Raw genomic sequence first — 15,285 nt, 5'->3', positions numbered from 1 at the left:
AATAAATCAATAATCCAGATATGTTTAATTAATTAATTTACTTATTTCATGTGTTTTTTTTACTATAAATTACGTTTTTAATGATAATTATGCTACTTTATAGATTTACTAGTCTGACATCTTATTACATGTAAATGTATTGAGTATTATTTATTACCAAATAAAAAAGATAATATTCTTGTCGTTTATTAAAAAACAATTCTGCTCCGTTTCAAGATTATTTTCGATGTTTCTATATATAAATAAATGTTTAATGTTTGGGCACATAAAAGATAGGTTATAATCGTTATCGTAATATATTGCTGGATCAATAAAGTTCAATGTACACCACCAGCTATAGGATTTTTGTTATTTAATTTTCTTTTTTAAATTTTCATTAATAATCATGAAAATTATATAATAATGTGCAATAGTATATGAAATATATTCTTGAAATAAAAATATATTTTTGTATTATCACCTTAATATCCAAATAATGTTCACATTAATTACAAATACATGTATACACACATATCTCATACAAAGGTAATAACAATTTCGATTCAAATTGTTATCCCTATTTTATATATATACAATATCCAATTTATAGTAAATAAATATATATTTATACAGGGTGTCCTACAATCGGTGATACAAGCAAGTAGATTATGATTCTACATGAAAAATTAAATAAATAATGGAGAACAAAATGTTTATACGAGGCTTTGCTTTTTAAAAAAATAAGTTTGAAAATTTTTTAAGTTTAAAAGAAACGTGTGTATTTGACTTAGTTTTAGCTCGACGAGTATTATCTTGTTGCGAACTCAGTCGAGCGCACGTGTACTCGAAAAATTTTCAAACTCATTTTTCTCAAAAATATATAGTCTTATATAAACAAATTTTATTCTACAATGTCGACTAAATTTTTCTATAGAATTACTCTCTGCTCGATTGTCATTAGTTACAGGACACCCCTTGTACATATATATATGTATTATAAAGATAAACCCATAACACAATTAGTTTTATATTTTAATATATTGATTATTACTTATTGTTAATCTCTAGTTGCTAAAGTAACGTACAGTAATACTTTTAATGTATTCATGACAATTGGTAAAACAAAAAATTCTAAACAAATATCATAGTCCGTTACACAATAAATGTAATTATGTCACATTGTACAAATATTAGATTATCTACGTGTTAGATTTAATAAAGAAATAATGCTTATTCAGATATCTTAAAGCACTGCGCAGATCTAAACGTCGTTTAGGCAGACATCGATATTTATAGTAATATCAATTTTTTTACATATATTTACATCCATCGATTGGAAATTGTTAAAATAGTTAAATTAATAGGACAATGTATACCTCCAAATAATGCATTAAGTTTACAATATGAATTTACATCGGATAGAATAGGAATAAAAAAAAATAATAATTGTTAATAGTTTGATCAGTATTTGTCCAATTTCACTATAAACGTATGTTAAATAAAATCGAGTAAATTATTAGAATTCTGTTGCAGTGATCACGTCTGTACATTTCTATTATATTAGTATACGTATGGTGTAAATGTATAATCCTAATAATGACATAGAAAATATATATATAAAAGAAAAAGTTTATTCCAAAAGAAAATTAGATGATCACTGCATATAATATATTTATGTATGTATATATATATATATATATATATATATATATATATACACATATATATGTATATTAATATCCAAGAGCATGTTGACTGAATTTAACTTGTACATCATCGTTTCTTCAAAGGGAATGGCAAAATTATAAAATCTTTTCTAAATTTATTTTTACCCACTGTTAAATAATTTATTTCTTAGTTGCAGTCTATATTCGTTCAACAGATTTCCTTTGATCGTTGATCATATCTGTAATTGAGAACGGACATTAATGAAAAAAAACTCATTTGTTAGATAACTTAAGAACTACTTATTCTGTTGAGGTCGGAGCTAAAAATTTCTGTAGCCTACGTCTCCTTAACATTTCTCGATCACTCGTTGGTTCTGTTTCATTGTTTGGTGATGATTCTGAAGTTATTTCATTGTTACTTGTGCATGATGGACTAACATTATTTTCGTTAACCTTGTTTGAAACAGAAGCAGCATCTGTATCTGTTACAGTATGATAACTTTCACCTTCGCTTGTACTAGCCAGACATGTATCTTTTTCTTGCTTTTTAGCTGTATCTTTTGGTACATCTTTAGTTTCTTCCGCTGCTGATGTTGTTGCTGCAGTTTGAGCTGAAGCTGAACCAGGAGCTGGAGTTGGAGCTGTAGGTTTAGGGATGCTGTAATAAATAAAATTATCAATAGTAATGATAAAGAATTAATTATACGTATCTAATCGGTAAATGATAATATAGACATAATTTATTAATATATTTATTATATTTTTACTGACTTAGCAGTAGCAGCTGCTGCTTGATATTGATTCATCATAGCATTAGCAGCATCTAACAACAGCTGTACTCTCTGTAATGTTTGTATTCTTGCTTCTACCGCTTGTCGTAAATTACCCTCCATTGCTCTGAGTTCATCTTCTGTAAGTTCCGTTAAATTTGGTGGAGGTGTAGGAATAGGTGGTAATGGTACCATAGGAGGAAATGGAGGAGCAAAAATTGGTACACTTCCTGTCGGTAAATTTTGAAATGGCGTCAAAGGAACAGCTCCAGCATTATTTTGACCTTGCGGTTGTGGCATCACACCCGGAGCTTGCAATCCAGCCCAAAAACCTGGTAATTGGAAGCCCTGACCTGTATAAGTAACATTATAAAAAAAAATATTATTACAATTTTACTTATAAGAAGAAATAAAGGTAGTATAATACCTTGTGGATTTAAGACTGGTGCTGGTGGAGGTTGGGGTGCTTGTTGATTTTGCTGTGGATTCTGTTGTCTTGTACCTGTATTATTTGTAGTTGGTCTCAAAATATTTAAGCGACACGTTGGACAAGTTTGTTGACGTTGAAACCAAGAACGAAGGCACGCAGTATGAAAAATATGATTACATGGCAACTTTTTACTTGCCGATACCATCTCTTCTCTGCCAATGATATTATATATATTTGCTTATAACGAAATAAATTATTAAAGAATACAAAAATGATAATAATATTAACTTACCGACATATTATGCATACATTATCAGCAGCTGCTAATTCTTCGGGCGTTGCATCCGGATAAAGTGTATTCATGTTTCTAATAGCTCTGCGTGACATTACAATGTCATGGAACGCCTTTTTGAAATCTCGCATTGTATAGTACATAGGACGAAGTGCGAATAAGGGTAGAGTAAACAGTTTAATCATTAAACTTACAAAAGCAACATATAAGGTGACCTAAAAATAATAAAATTATGCAAAATTACTATATATAACAAAAAATGTAAATACGAGTGTCTAAATTTAAATATACCTTTAATAAACCAATAACCAAATCGGTATATAAAAGAAATACTGGCTTATTATCCCATGGATTTTCACTTTGTAAATCTATTGTGTGTAACACATATTTCACCGTAATATTTATTACAACAGTCAGCAAAATTGCATATTCGAATCCAAAGACTAGTTGTACCGAAGGACCTTTAGTAGCAGTAGTATTATATGCATAATGAATCATCGTTAAATTAATAATAAATAGAAGTCCTAATAATGTAACAACTCTAAGATGAAACAGCCACGTTATCACCGGACTTCTTTCCATCTATAAATATCAAAGAAATATAAATCCTTGATTGTATGCTAAGAGAAATAATTAGTATTATAAAATATTAAAGACAGAACAAAATAAAATACTTACATAATCAACACGATCTTCGGCTAACCAATGAAATGATTTAAGGAACAATAAAAGTGTAAATAATGCTATAAATTTAGGACTGAAATCGTCTCTAAACACTGTAAAAGCTAAACAAGTCTCGGTTACTGCATACCATACTTTCTCTACCAAATGCTAGAAACAGTGTTAACTGATTAATATCATATTTTCTAAAAGTGATAATATACACATAAAAAGATAAAAAATAACATAAATTGTATCTCATATTCACCTCAAGTTCAGCAGCACGCAAAGTACCAAAAAATAACTTTCTAAGGAATGCATTTATCATGAAAACAAGTATCAAAGTTTGAGCATAGATTACCTAAGGAAAAATCATGACAACAAATTAAGAACGTACAATTATTATTAAAATGAAATAATGATTAACAATAATACTTACAGTCATGCTCGGATTTGATTTGGTTATGTGGACTACCGTCGGATAAAATTGTTTTCGTTGATAATAGGCATTGCCAATTACGGCGCACGTTAATGCTGCACTTATTAACATTATCCCTGCTTCTCTCATTTTTATAACCGTAATATATTTTCAGCCTTAGGGCTACGTTTTTATAAGGGAGGAAAAAAAAAATATATATATATATACGTAAAACAGATACAATGACACTTAGCACTAAAAATTTACGTTTCAATCAGTTTCGACAGCTGTCTTCTACCCTATCAAGGGCGCTGCTATCAAAACGGTCTTATTGTCAACTATCTTATATCACGTTTACTTACAATCAACTTTTATCGAGGACTTTTTTATTTATTAAAATATTTCCATTTAGCGATTAATATTGAATATTTTTTTAAATATTGTAGCAAGATTATTTCAATGCAATTATATGTCACAAATATTATATATAGAACATAGTTAATATCGAAAAGTAACAATTCGTTTTTAAACGTTTTCTTACTGATAATACATTAAATGTTTAGACAAACGGCGCGATGTGATTGGTCGTTCGTATGATACGTTCCATACGTTAATATAACACGTGGATCTTTTTCATCTAGATCATAACATTTTAAATATTGTTTATGTATATGTATATATCAAATTTGTAATTCATAATTATAAACAAACAAATATATATATATATATATATGCACACATTTTAAGATTATTTTTCTATACTATATTAATTTATTAACACATGTCAGGAATATTATGATATACAAAATGTTAACAAAAAAATGGAGATATAAAAGTACAATATTATACAAAATGATTTGATTTAAATAAATAAAATAAGACTAAATATTTCCTTGAATAACAAATTATTTAGGCTTATATATTATGTTTACATTTATGCGTACAGTCATTAGAAAATATAAGTTCGTATGTATATATATATATGTATATATATATATATTATATTTATGTCGTAGATTGTGTAAAATATATCTATTTTGAACTTTTATTATGATAATAATAACATTTCAGTATAATAGCATTTGTAACAGATGACTAGGTTTTAGACATTTTCAAAATACAAATATTTGAAAATAATTCTAAATACAAAGCTTTATCGATGTTGTAATCTTACACATATTTGTATGGCCACATATTGGAGAAGTATTTCTTATTATAATTTTATTCTAAAATTTCAATATTTAATGATCGTTCATTAAATTTGTAGCTTTTGAAATACGCTTGGGACTTTGATATTTGGATACTTCTGAATGCGCTATAGCTTTCAATGGTGTTCTACGCGTATCGATTGGTGGACGTCTCATAAGAGATTTGGAACTTTTAGGTGTCTTCATGGCTAATGGTCTTTTGATGCGTGGTGTTCTACACATTTCGTTTTCAGATTTATAAATATTCACATTTGATTCTACAGTTTCTACTTTGTTCATAGACACATTTTTTAATATAGATGGAGTTCTTACAGCCATGTTTTCTTTTTGCGGACTACATTTTTTACTGTCTCTATTGTTCTGTTCGTTCGAATAATAAGATTTCTGCATTCTTGGTAGATTGCTACCTTTCTCCAATAGATTTTGTTTATATTTGTCCGAATGTCTTCTACCATTATGATGCTGTTTTTCAAAATCTTCTTCTTTCGTTTCTAATGATATATCTATCAAATTATTTTTATTTCTTAACGATATTTTTGGTGACTGGATTTGAGTCAAATCTTTATTCCTTATATATCTTTCGAGTCTTTTCGAATTATTACGTTTAATTTCCAAATCGCAATATGACTTATCTAAATTCGTAGTATTATTTATCTTTTCGGTTGTAAATTCCTTTGTTAATTCTTTCCTACTACCATTTACTGTATAACATCCTTTTTGATTTTGACTATTGTCGAACAAACAAGTAGGCACCTTTACTGTATTTTCATCGAATAGTTTTGCTTTAGCTAAGACCATGCCAGCATTTTGAGTTCTAAGTTTAGCGACGGATGCTCGACCCGTTTGAGGAACCGGTGTACGTATTTGAGCGGTAGATTTGAAATAATCATCTGCATCTTTCCAAGATATCGATGTCTCTTTCCAATTTTGAGGAATGTTATTGTGTTTATCTTGATAATCGTTATTTAGAATAACATTTTGTTGGCTATTAGATTTCTTCAATTCTTTGATTTTATGATTAAAGTAAAATGAATTATCTATAAATTCATTGCCATGAAAAGATGATGCTCTACGAACGGATAACTTCAATGGATTTGTTCTAGGAGTATGCACACCGATGTCATTAATACTCAATTCAGCGTCAGTTAATGAATCTCTTGTATGTTTTGTTGTATGAGACATTATAGCATTTAACTGTTTTTGTAATAATTCCAATCTTGTATTTGTTTCTGAACTGCACAACGATTCATTTCTCAAATTTGATATTTGTTTTGTTAGTTTATCTATATCTGGTTCTTCATTTGCGAAATAAACTATTTCTTGATCGTTGGATTGATTTCTATATTTATGTTGCCAATCTTGAGATCCGTGCCATGAATCTGTACGATTAACAGATTTACTGTAAATTAAAAAATAGTAGTTAATGTTTTGCTATTAATTATTTATATATATATACTATATCATAATGATAATTATATCATAATTACCTTTTAATTTTTTCTTGAGATCGTCTTCGTAAAATTCCTATTTTTCGAGCACTGGGTGATCTTATAACTTTACGCTCACTCGATTTTCTGATTTTTAACTCCTTACCAAGTTTCCTTGCCAAATGATCAGCTGTTATAATATTTTTAATACCTGCTTCCTCTAACGTTTTTTCATACTCCGTTTGTACTTTATTCACAGAATGTTCTACCAAACTTTCATTCCTTACATCATCGATATATCCAAATTCTTGCGAGATACGAGATTCAATGGCAGAAACTCGATTTTTTATTTCCTCGTATTCGCTCTTTGGTATCCTTACATATTCTTCACATTCATTTTTTGGCGGAGTTTCTATAGATGCCTCTGAATTTTTCTTCGTATGTTTCAATTTGTCTGTATTTTTATTAGATTTTTGCCAGTGATTAATATCACTATTATTATCGGCTTCTTTACTTAACAATACTTGTTCGTTATTATAATCTGATAAATTGATATCAGCGTCAACGAATACATCGCTACAATTGCTATCGTGTTTAGAATTCGAAGTTTCTGTTTCTTTTAACACTAATTTTTTAAAATGCAACGAACCATCGCTGTTTGTTCTACGTTTTTCATACGATAAAGGAGAATTTTGCTCCAAACTCCATCGTCTGTCAGTATATGGATTGTATGTTAGTATATTTGACGTTGAGTTTACCTTCTGAAACAAGTTAAATAAAATAATTTAATTAAAACATGATGATAAAAAAGTGTATACATAGTTTATTAAATATATATACTTACTTGTTTATTTTTTGATACAAACCGATCTATATTTAAACCAGCTTTTTTAGATTTTTCCATTTTATCGCTAACTCTCCTAAAATGTAACATCATATAATGTATTAACTTGTTATTTACCAACAAAAAATTGTTTATATACTATTTTTTCCATACATACTTTTTCTTAGTACTTTGCGGGTCTAGCCATTCAATGACTTTTCGTTTTTTCGTAGATTTAGTAGATGATGTACAGGTCGTATTTGAATTTGTAACAGAATCCTGATTCTCGTTTATTTCTGTATTCACAGGTGAATTACTTTTTCCAACAATCTTCTTTAAACCATGGAGCATTCCTATAAAAAATGTAATAAGAAGTGATATTACACGATATAAATGAAACAATTAATATTTGTTTTTTCTACTATGTACAATTTCATTCACAATTGTATTAGTAAGGATTCAAACAAAAATATATATTAGTATTTCAAGACATGCATTTACAAGATCAATTAAGTAAAGATTTTTAAATACAATATAAGAGGAGGATTAGTATTGTTAATTGTGAAAAGACAAATAAATAATGATTCTTCTACATAGAATATGCGAATAGATATGTTAGGTTCATATAGACATACTTAGATTCAGGTTAGAGGCACTTAGATGTGGCTTACGCGTAAGACTTCCACTGCGATATTTCTTTTTCTTCATTTTTCCATGTAGTTGCGAATCGGATAGATCCAACTCATTATCAATGCTACCAATAACTTCAGATAAAATAAGATTGGTTATGTGGTCTGGTAAAACGCCTATATTTTCAGCATTTTCTATCAAAATCTAAAAACCAAATCAATGTCTCATAACATTCATAAATTTTATTAAACTACATTATTAAAACTTTAAGAAATTTAATATTACTTTGACAATAACTAAATGCAATTCAAGTCTACTTTGAACAGCCACCATGGTAGCTTCTCTCAAAGGCATAATATTAGGACCGATAACTTTGGCTAAATTGTCAATGTTCATTTTGTTCTGTTTCTCATGAAGAGATACTTTTTTAAAAAATTCCATTATGAAAGCTAAAGTATTTAAATGATAAGGTGGTAACAATACGCAAGCCAATAACAATGCTTGAACTTTGTGGTTTTTTAACATTGCACAGTGTAAAAATAAATCATGATACGTGTATGGTATTAGTGGCTCCGGTAAGTCTCTGAAGAATGTTTTTAAACAATTGGCTACATCGATAGCATGATTTTTTTCTCCTAATGATGAACCCTTATCCAATAATGCCATCAATTCTTTTTGTCTTATGTGAGATCCAGCTTTTCTGAACAAACCTTCTTGAGTAACATGTTTTTCAAGAAATGCAGATGCTTGACTGACAAATACAGGCACGTGAACAATGCCACCGGATGATAAATTAACAACGTCTAATGGTTGATAAGACAAAGGTGTACGAAAAACTTTCTTAGAAACATTTTTACTTCTTTCAAATTTATCCGGCTTAATGGCATTCTTTTTAAAGCGATATTTAACCCCAATGTTTCTGAGATCGTTGATAACGATTTCATACACTTTTTCTTTATGTAAAACATCATAAATCAGCATATTCGACCTTGAGGTTATCTTTTAATTATTACACACTAAATATTATTAACTTTTCACATATAAATATATTAATATATATTTGTCTATTTTTACATTTTATCACCACTATTTTTTACGAATCGATAGGGATAAACAGTTTTAGATATTGTTCGAAATGAACGTAGTTGCAAGATATTACAAAAATATTATTTTTATTTCTCACTTGTTGACAAATGTATTGAGAAATAAATATCTTTATTCAATGTAAAATTTCACTTTATTAAAAATTACACTAAAAAATTATAATCTGTTAAAATATATTAGAAAAGAAAAAATAATCTTTTCAATGCAACTATAAAAATTGATTCGAAGTTGTCTCTTATCGAATGAATTAATAGCGCCATCACTGCCATCTACATTATCGCGCGAAAAATTCTCGTTACGTATTACGTTCAAATTGAAAATATTTATAGCAAAAGAAAAACAATTTTTTAATTTAAAAATAATTTATAACAAATATTAATAACAGTCTTTATCTTTCTCATTTCATTATAATTTGTTATTGTAGAATTGAAAAACGGTTGATAGACATCTTGCTTTTTAATAATTTTGTCAGTAATTTAATAAATTGCTTATCATTTGTTTCTTTCTAAACAATGAACTACCGACGTTCAATTTTATATTTATTAACTTTCTTCGTAAGTAAATTTACTTATACGCGTCCTTTGAAAACGTTATATAAAATACAATTAGTTAAAACGTTTAACAACGATCTTAGAAGAGTTTATTCAATCGTTAATTTATCGTACGGTAATTAAATAGTTTTCTTATAATTATCCTCACAAAAGAGAATGAGTTTACTGTTAAGAATAATAATGCATTTGCCAGAGGACGATTAGAATAGTTTCATGCGCAAGACAAGCTGCAAATCGATACTTATATATTGCGAACTATATACATGATGCTCTGCACATGCTGCTTGCAATCTTCTATATGCGAGACTAGAGGGACAGGTCTAACTTTAGCAACAGTCTCTTTACCGAAATATCGCTTCTACTTAGAAAACTAATTACACGTGTTTGCCTATTATTAGTATTAAAATTATTTATTTAAAAAACAATTAGATTCTATTAAAAAAAACAACATTCAAGTTTAACATACATATTCCTATGAATTGTATGACATAACTAAACGTTATTTCCAGATACCAGTTGTACAAGTCCAAATATGCAGTTTTTAAAATTATCATCTGGTCATAATATGCCTACAGTAGGTTTAGGAACATGGCAGGTGATCAAACAGTTTTATTTTAGACAATTTTATTAATGTATATATATATAAAGATTTGCAATTAATATTGATAGAATGAATATTATTTTATTAAGTCAATATATATCTTTTAATACTTCCATAAGGCTAAACCTGAAGAAATTGAAGCTGCTGTCGGAACCGCTTTGGAATGTGGTTACAGACATATTGATACTGCATTTAATTATAATAATGAAGAAGCAATTGGAAGAAGTATAAAAAATTGGCTTAACAAAGGTGGCAAACGGGAAGAACTCTTTGTTACATCAAAGGTAATACGATTGTATATTTATGTGAAAAAATTGTATATTATTTAATAATTGTATTATATTATTTTTTGTAAAAATATGAAGTGTTGTTTTTTTTTGTTACAGTTGCCCCATTTTGGTAATAGACCATCAGACGTAGAAAAATTTCTTAAATTATCATTGGAACGTCTTGGATTGGATTATTTGGATATGTATTTGATTCACATGCCATTTGCCTTTGCATTAGATAAAAATTCCTATGTTCCTGCAGCTCGAGAAGACGGTAGTTATATACTTGATTTAGACACAGATCCAGTTTCGGTATGGAAGGTATAATATGTATAATTTATATTATAAATATAAATGTTCTTCATCCGCTTATAATAATAATATAATCATTGAACATTTTTAGGAAATGGAACAACAAGTAACAAAAGGTCTTGCCAAATCTATAGGCATAAGTAATTTTAACGAAGCACAAATATTAGAAGTATATAAAAATGCACAAATAAAACCGAGCAACTTGCAGGTATAAAGTTTATTGATGTCATACTTATTATAAAATTAAGGTCAGAAAAATCAATTAATGTATATATTTTTTTTATAACAGGTTGAATTGCATGCGTATCTGCAACAGAAATCGCTAAGAGAATTATGTCAAAAGTACAATATTACTGTAACAGCTTACAGTCCATTAGCATCACCTGGAGCTAAATCCCATTTTCAAATAAAATATAATTATAGTCTGGATAAATTCCCTGATCTTCTTGGACATCCCGCTGTACTTGAAATGGCTAATAAATATAAAAAAACACCAGCACAAGTGTTATTACGACATTTGGTACAAGAAGGAATTGTTGTTATTCCAAAGAGTTCATCGCCGGATAGAATTAAATCCAATATTGATATTTTTGATTTCGTTATAACAGAAAACGATATAAATACTTTAAATGATTTAGATAAAGGTACAGACGGCCGAATATTCACTTTCTTGTTTTTCAAAGGGTAAGTAATAAAAATTACCCTTAGTGATCTTCCAATATTTTCTTATTTAAAATAATTTATGCACTATACGTTTGCTTTATATATATATATATATATATATATATATATTCTCATTTTTTTTAGGGTTGAAAATCACCCACATTATCCATTTAAAAATGAGTTGTCCCAATGAACAAGGGATTTGTCTTATTAAATAATTCAAGAACATAGAATTATATATCAAAAATAAAAAAGGGACGTTAAATTGTGTGATCGAATATTGAAACTTAAATGCACAAAATTAATTATGAAATGGAGAGAAAAGCTTTTTCTTATATTTTAATATAACCTATACAACATTTTTCGTTGCATTCGATGCTGAAGCTCGCCACGACGTATCATCGTGTGTATAACTTTGTAAATGGCACGTTCTGGATATTTTTGTTTAAGAAAGTCATTAACGATGTTTTGTTCGGAAACTTGATTTCCAATAGGAAATCGATTTTTTAATTGTTTTTCAAGGCGAGACAATATCTCATGATCTTCTTCCGAAGTAAATCCTTCTGCGCCTGTAAAACATAATTTATTGATATTACAAACATGCGTATTATAAAATTAATTTACTTATTTTTCAATGAATAATATATTAATATTTGTTATATATTTATATATCTTACCAGCTAATGAACCAGACATAGCTGCATCTAATGTAGATACTTGAAATAGTCTGAGTGCTTCATTAACATGAATTTCGGTAGCAAAAGGTTGAAGTTGCATTTTTGCTAAAGCTTCTGAAATTCTTATAATGGCTTCTAATTGACGAACAGTTATTGGTATAGATAATCGCTTTTCACTTCCTTTTTCATGTTCTCCTGTATTAGCACGCATTCTCACATAATGGTTTTTCAGTTTTTCACCTGCTTCTTTATTCAGTCTTGGACCACATTTCCTAAAGAAAATAATACATAATTATATTTACATGTGAATCTATATTATACTAACAAACAAAAATACAGTAAAAATCTAATCTTACAATCTGCAATAATTTATGTATCTCTTGAGTACATTTAACGGAAGTTCTCCTTCGATTAATTGTTCAGTTAATTGACCAGCATTACTATGTATACTCATAACGTGTTTTGCCAATGTAATATCTCTGTTTTCTTCGTGTTCATCTTTAACAATGAAAATCATATCAAAACGAGAAAGAATAGTTGGCATAAAGTCTATATTTTCTTCGCCTTTGATATCATCCCATCGACCAAAAATAGAATTAGCAGCTGCTAGCACGGAACATCTTGTATTTAAAGTTGTTGTTATGCCTGCTTTTGCAATTGATATAGTTTGTTGTTCCATCGCTTCATGTATAGCAACACGATCATCTTCTTTCATTTTGTCAAATTCGTCTATGCATACAACACCACCATCTGCCAATACCATTGCACCACCTTCCATTACAAAATTTCTCTGCAAATGATCAAAATAATTATTAAAGCAAATGGAAACAAATAAATATAAGTACTTAAATTATTGGTTCTTACTGTAATAGAATCTCGCGTTACAGAAGCAGTAAGACCAGCAGCAGAGCTTCCTTTACCAGATGTATACACACCAATTGGTGCAACTGTTTCTGCAAATTTTAATAATTGTGATTTAGCAGTACCTGGATCACCAAGCATTAATACATTGATATCTCCTCTACGACATAAACCATCAGGCATTTTTTTTCTAGAACCACCAAATAATAAACACGTGATTGCTTTCTTAATATCCATTGCACCAAAAATACTTGGCGCAATACTTTTTGCTATTCTTTCGTATAAATTTGAATCGGCTGCTAATCGTCTGAACAAATCTTCGTCATCCGATGTAATGCATGATTGCAAACCTGAAAAACCACGTATAATTATTTAGCGAGAAGAGTTTCAAAGTAAAAAAATGTAAATTACAATGTAGATTAAGATTTTTTGATAATAATAATAACAGATTTTACCACTTCCTGTGTTTTCTCCATCAACAACAATACCCACAACTCGTATATAAGGTGCTCGTACACCAACCAAAGCTTTGTCTTTCCTGTTTCCTTTATCGCCTGTTTTAGCTACTTTTTTAATGGAGTATATACCAAGAATAAGAACTCTATTTCCAGGTACAACTCTATCACATAAATAACGATCACAATATAATTGCAAATGTCTTGGCATTTCACCCTGCGGAATGTGTTCTGGTAATTCTTGTAATTTCAAAACTTGAAAGTCAACACATTTACATTTATCTGGCATTATAAAAAATGGATCCAACGGACATTTTGGTCTACCAGCTTGTTCTCTAGAATATATAGTATTTACGTTATTTAAGATAAATTTTTATTAAAATGCCAAATTTTTGAGAGATAATATTGTTTTCTTAGAATACATACGTATTACATTTTCTTGGTAAAGCGTAGCCCTCTAATCCTGGTTTAATGGAAATGTTAGTTTGCACGACTCTACATGAACGACATTGTATTGCAATTTTGGTTGCCTTAGATCTGATACCAGAAGCAGAAATAATAATGCCAGGAATTTTAATAAGTTTTGATACAATGTCTGGCTATAAGGGGATATCAAATATTTTTAATATATATTTATTATTTCATGTTAAAAATAATAACAAAATATATTGGTCATTATTTTAAAGATAATTCATTACCTTCATGCCTCTCAAAGAACTTGGATGCGCATCTGATGATAACAGTATTTGTATATCTTCAACTTTTTCTTCACCCTCAGGACGAGGAGCTGTAACCTCATCAGCAACATCTTGCGCAGCTTCTTCCAAGATTGAAAGATATTCCGTTGGAAGTTTCTGAACTTTCTCAGCAAGTGACTCATCAAAAGCTGCCAAATCTTCTAAATTGATTTCAAGGTAGTATTGACCAAGATTGTAATTTCTTTTGAGAGTATCTCTGATATAAAAATGAAAGAATTGTAATAATAATATACACATTGATTTGACATTTGATAAATTATTGATAATTAACGTAATTATTTATAAAATAATAGTATAAATTATTTACCGGTATTTGTAATTAAAATTGCCTTCGTGAAATTGTCTAATAAATTCTTTGAATTTCTTTTTAGATGCTTGTAAATTACCTTGAATCTCTGATGCATCGTTAACAGAAAAATTATCAGAAAAAAATATACCTGGATTATCAAAACCTTCCATATTATTTGTTATTAATATCTTTTATGGTTAGAAATTGTAACAGTCGTTTGCCGCTATAAATTTGGCGGAAAATTGTTCGTTTCTTATCCAATCCGTATTATTTACGTACATAGTACCAGAAAATTGTATAGATTGCGCTTCGGAAGTATTACTGTAGCGACCTGCTGTCGATAAGCAGATTTCTACTTTATCCTATGCAACGACTGGCGCCGCCATTCTCACTGCTCGTTCTTTGGCAAACTACTTGAGCGCTAGCACTCTATCACAGCTA

The 15,285-nt window shown here is 28.9% G+C and overlaps 4 protein-coding genes across 6 annotated transcripts; 1 reads left to right on the top strand and 3 right to left on the bottom strand.

Moving 5' to 3' along the window:
• Positions 1 to 1,002: 1,002 nt before the first annotated feature.
• LOC106784501 (E3 ubiquitin-protein ligase synoviolin A) lies at positions 1,003 to 4,537 on the bottom strand. Of its 2 annotated transcripts, XM_014744114.1 has the most exons (9): positions 4,238 to 4,537; positions 4,067 to 4,159; positions 3,817 to 3,969; positions 3,430 to 3,720; positions 3,139 to 3,353; positions 2,844 to 3,058; positions 2,418 to 2,769; positions 1,988 to 2,304; positions 1,003 to 1,885 (listed from the first exon to the last, which is right to left on the bottom strand). In XM_014744114.1, the coding sequence occupies exons 1-9, from the start codon at positions 4,364 to 4,366 to the stop codon at positions 1,845 to 1,847; spliced, it is 1,806 nt and encodes a 601-aa protein (XP_014599600.1). In that variant the 5' UTR covers positions 4,367 to 4,537; the 3' UTR covers positions 1,003 to 1,844. The 2 variants fall into 2 exon arrangements, with proteins under 2 accessions (XP_014599600.1, XP_014599599.1); XM_014744113.1 differs by having other exon boundaries at positions 1,003 to 2,304; positions 4,238 to 4,536.
• Positions 4,538 to 5,233: 696 nt separating this feature from the next.
• On the bottom strand, positions 5,234 to 9,616 carry LOC106784502. 2 transcript variants are annotated; one of them, XM_014744116.1, is made up of 6 exons: positions 8,590 to 9,616; positions 8,310 to 8,508; positions 7,853 to 8,027; positions 7,696 to 7,771; positions 6,912 to 7,612; positions 5,234 to 6,823 (listed from the first exon to the last, which is right to left on the bottom strand). In XM_014744116.1, exons 1-6 carry the CDS (start codon positions 9,283 to 9,285, stop codon positions 5,458 to 5,460), a joined length of 3,213 nt encoding a protein of 1,070 aa, XP_014599602.1. In that variant the 5' UTR covers positions 9,286 to 9,616; the 3' UTR covers positions 5,234 to 5,457. The 2 variants fall into 2 exon arrangements, with proteins under 2 accessions (XP_014599602.1, XP_014599603.1); XM_014744117.1 differs by having other exon boundaries at positions 8,346 to 8,508; positions 8,590 to 9,425.
• A 634-nt stretch (positions 9,617 to 10,250) lies between these two features.
• LOC106784495 (alcohol dehydrogenase [NADP(+)]-like) lies at positions 10,251 to 12,113 on the top strand. Its single transcript, XM_014744105.1, has 6 exons — positions 10,251 to 10,554; positions 10,680 to 10,844; positions 10,947 to 11,150; positions 11,233 to 11,349; positions 11,431 to 11,825; positions 11,949 to 12,113. Exons 1-6 carry the CDS (start codon positions 10,492 to 10,494, stop codon positions 11,995 to 11,997), a joined length of 993 nt encoding a protein of 330 aa, XP_014599591.1. The 5' UTR covers positions 10,251 to 10,491; the 3' UTR covers positions 11,998 to 12,113.
• Positions 12,114 to 12,122: 9 nt separating this feature from the next.
• Positions 12,123 to 15,110, bottom strand: LOC106784494 (DNA replication licensing factor Mcm5). The gene is made up of 8 exons (XM_014744104.1): positions 14,863 to 15,110; positions 14,496 to 14,751; positions 14,224 to 14,396; positions 13,798 to 14,132; positions 13,346 to 13,692; positions 12,838 to 13,271; positions 12,482 to 12,753; positions 12,123 to 12,373 (listed from the first exon to the last, which is right to left on the bottom strand). Exons 1-8 carry the CDS (start codon positions 15,012 to 15,014, stop codon positions 12,144 to 12,146), a joined length of 2,199 nt encoding a protein of 732 aa, XP_014599590.1. The 5' UTR covers positions 15,015 to 15,110; the 3' UTR covers positions 12,123 to 12,143.
• Positions 15,111 to 15,285: the final 175 nt, after the last annotated feature.

Source organism: Polistes canadensis, unplaced genomic scaffold, assembly GCF_001313835.1.
Source record: "Polistes canadensis isolate GaletaPanama2010 unplaced genomic scaffold, ASM131383v1 scaffold_36, whole genome shotgun sequence".
Classification (NCBI taxonomy): Eukaryota; Metazoa; Arthropoda; class Insecta; order Hymenoptera; family Vespidae; genus Polistes; species Polistes canadensis.
The sequence above is the reverse complement of the archived record's forward strand: the minus strand, read 5'-3'. Positions and strand labels throughout refer to the sequence as shown.

Excerpts from the sequence above, each read along its gene's own strand:
- LOC106784501 (XM_014744114.1), bottom strand. The coding sequence starts at position 4,366 with ATGAGAGAAGCAGGGATAATGTTAATAAGTGCAGCATTAACGTGCGCC. Across the intron at positions 3,354-3,429 it reads TGGTTATTGGTTTATTAAAG|GTCACCTTATATGTTGCTTT; the intron begins GTATATTTAAAT and ends TATTATTTTTAG. Across the intron at positions 2,305-2,417 it reads GCAGCAGCTGCTACTGCTAA|CATCCCTAAACCTACAGCTC; the intron begins GTCAGTAAAAAT and ends TATTTATTACAG.
- LOC106784502 (XM_014744116.1), bottom strand. The coding sequence starts at position 9,285 with ATGCTGATTTATGATGTTTTACATAAAGAAAAAGTGTATGAAATCGTT. Across the intron at positions 8,028-8,309 it reads TGCCTCTAACCTGAATCTAA|GAATGCTCCATGGTTTAAAG; the intron begins GTATGTCTATAT and ends CATTTTTTATAG. Across the intron at positions 6,824-6,911 it reads TCTCAAGAAAAAATTAAAAG|TAAATCTGTTAATCGTACAG; the intron begins GTAATTATGATA and ends TTTAATTTACAG.
- LOC106784495 (XM_014744105.1), top strand. The coding sequence starts at position 10,492 with ATGCAGTTTTTAAAATTATCATCTGGTCATAATATGCCTACAGTAGGT. Across the intron at positions 10,555-10,679 it reads TAGGTTTAGGAACATGGCAG|GCTAAACCTGAAGAAATTGA; the intron begins GTGATCAAACAG and ends TACTTCCATAAG. Across the intron at positions 11,826-11,948 it reads ACTTTCTTGTTTTTCAAAGG|GGTTGAAAATCACCCACATT; the intron begins GTAAGTAATAAA and ends CATTTTTTTTAG.
- LOC106784494 (XM_014744104.1), bottom strand. The coding sequence starts at position 15,014 with ATGGAAGGTTTTGATAATCCAGGTATATTTTTTTCTGATAATTTTTCT. Across the intron at positions 14,752-14,862 it reads AATTTTAATTACAAATACCG|AGATACTCTCAAAAGAAATT; the intron begins GTAAATAATTTA and ends TTTTTATATCAG. Across the intron at positions 13,272-13,345 it reads TAACGCGAGATTCTATTACA|AGAAATTTTGTAATGGAAGG; the intron begins GTAAGAACCAAT and ends GATCATTTGCAG.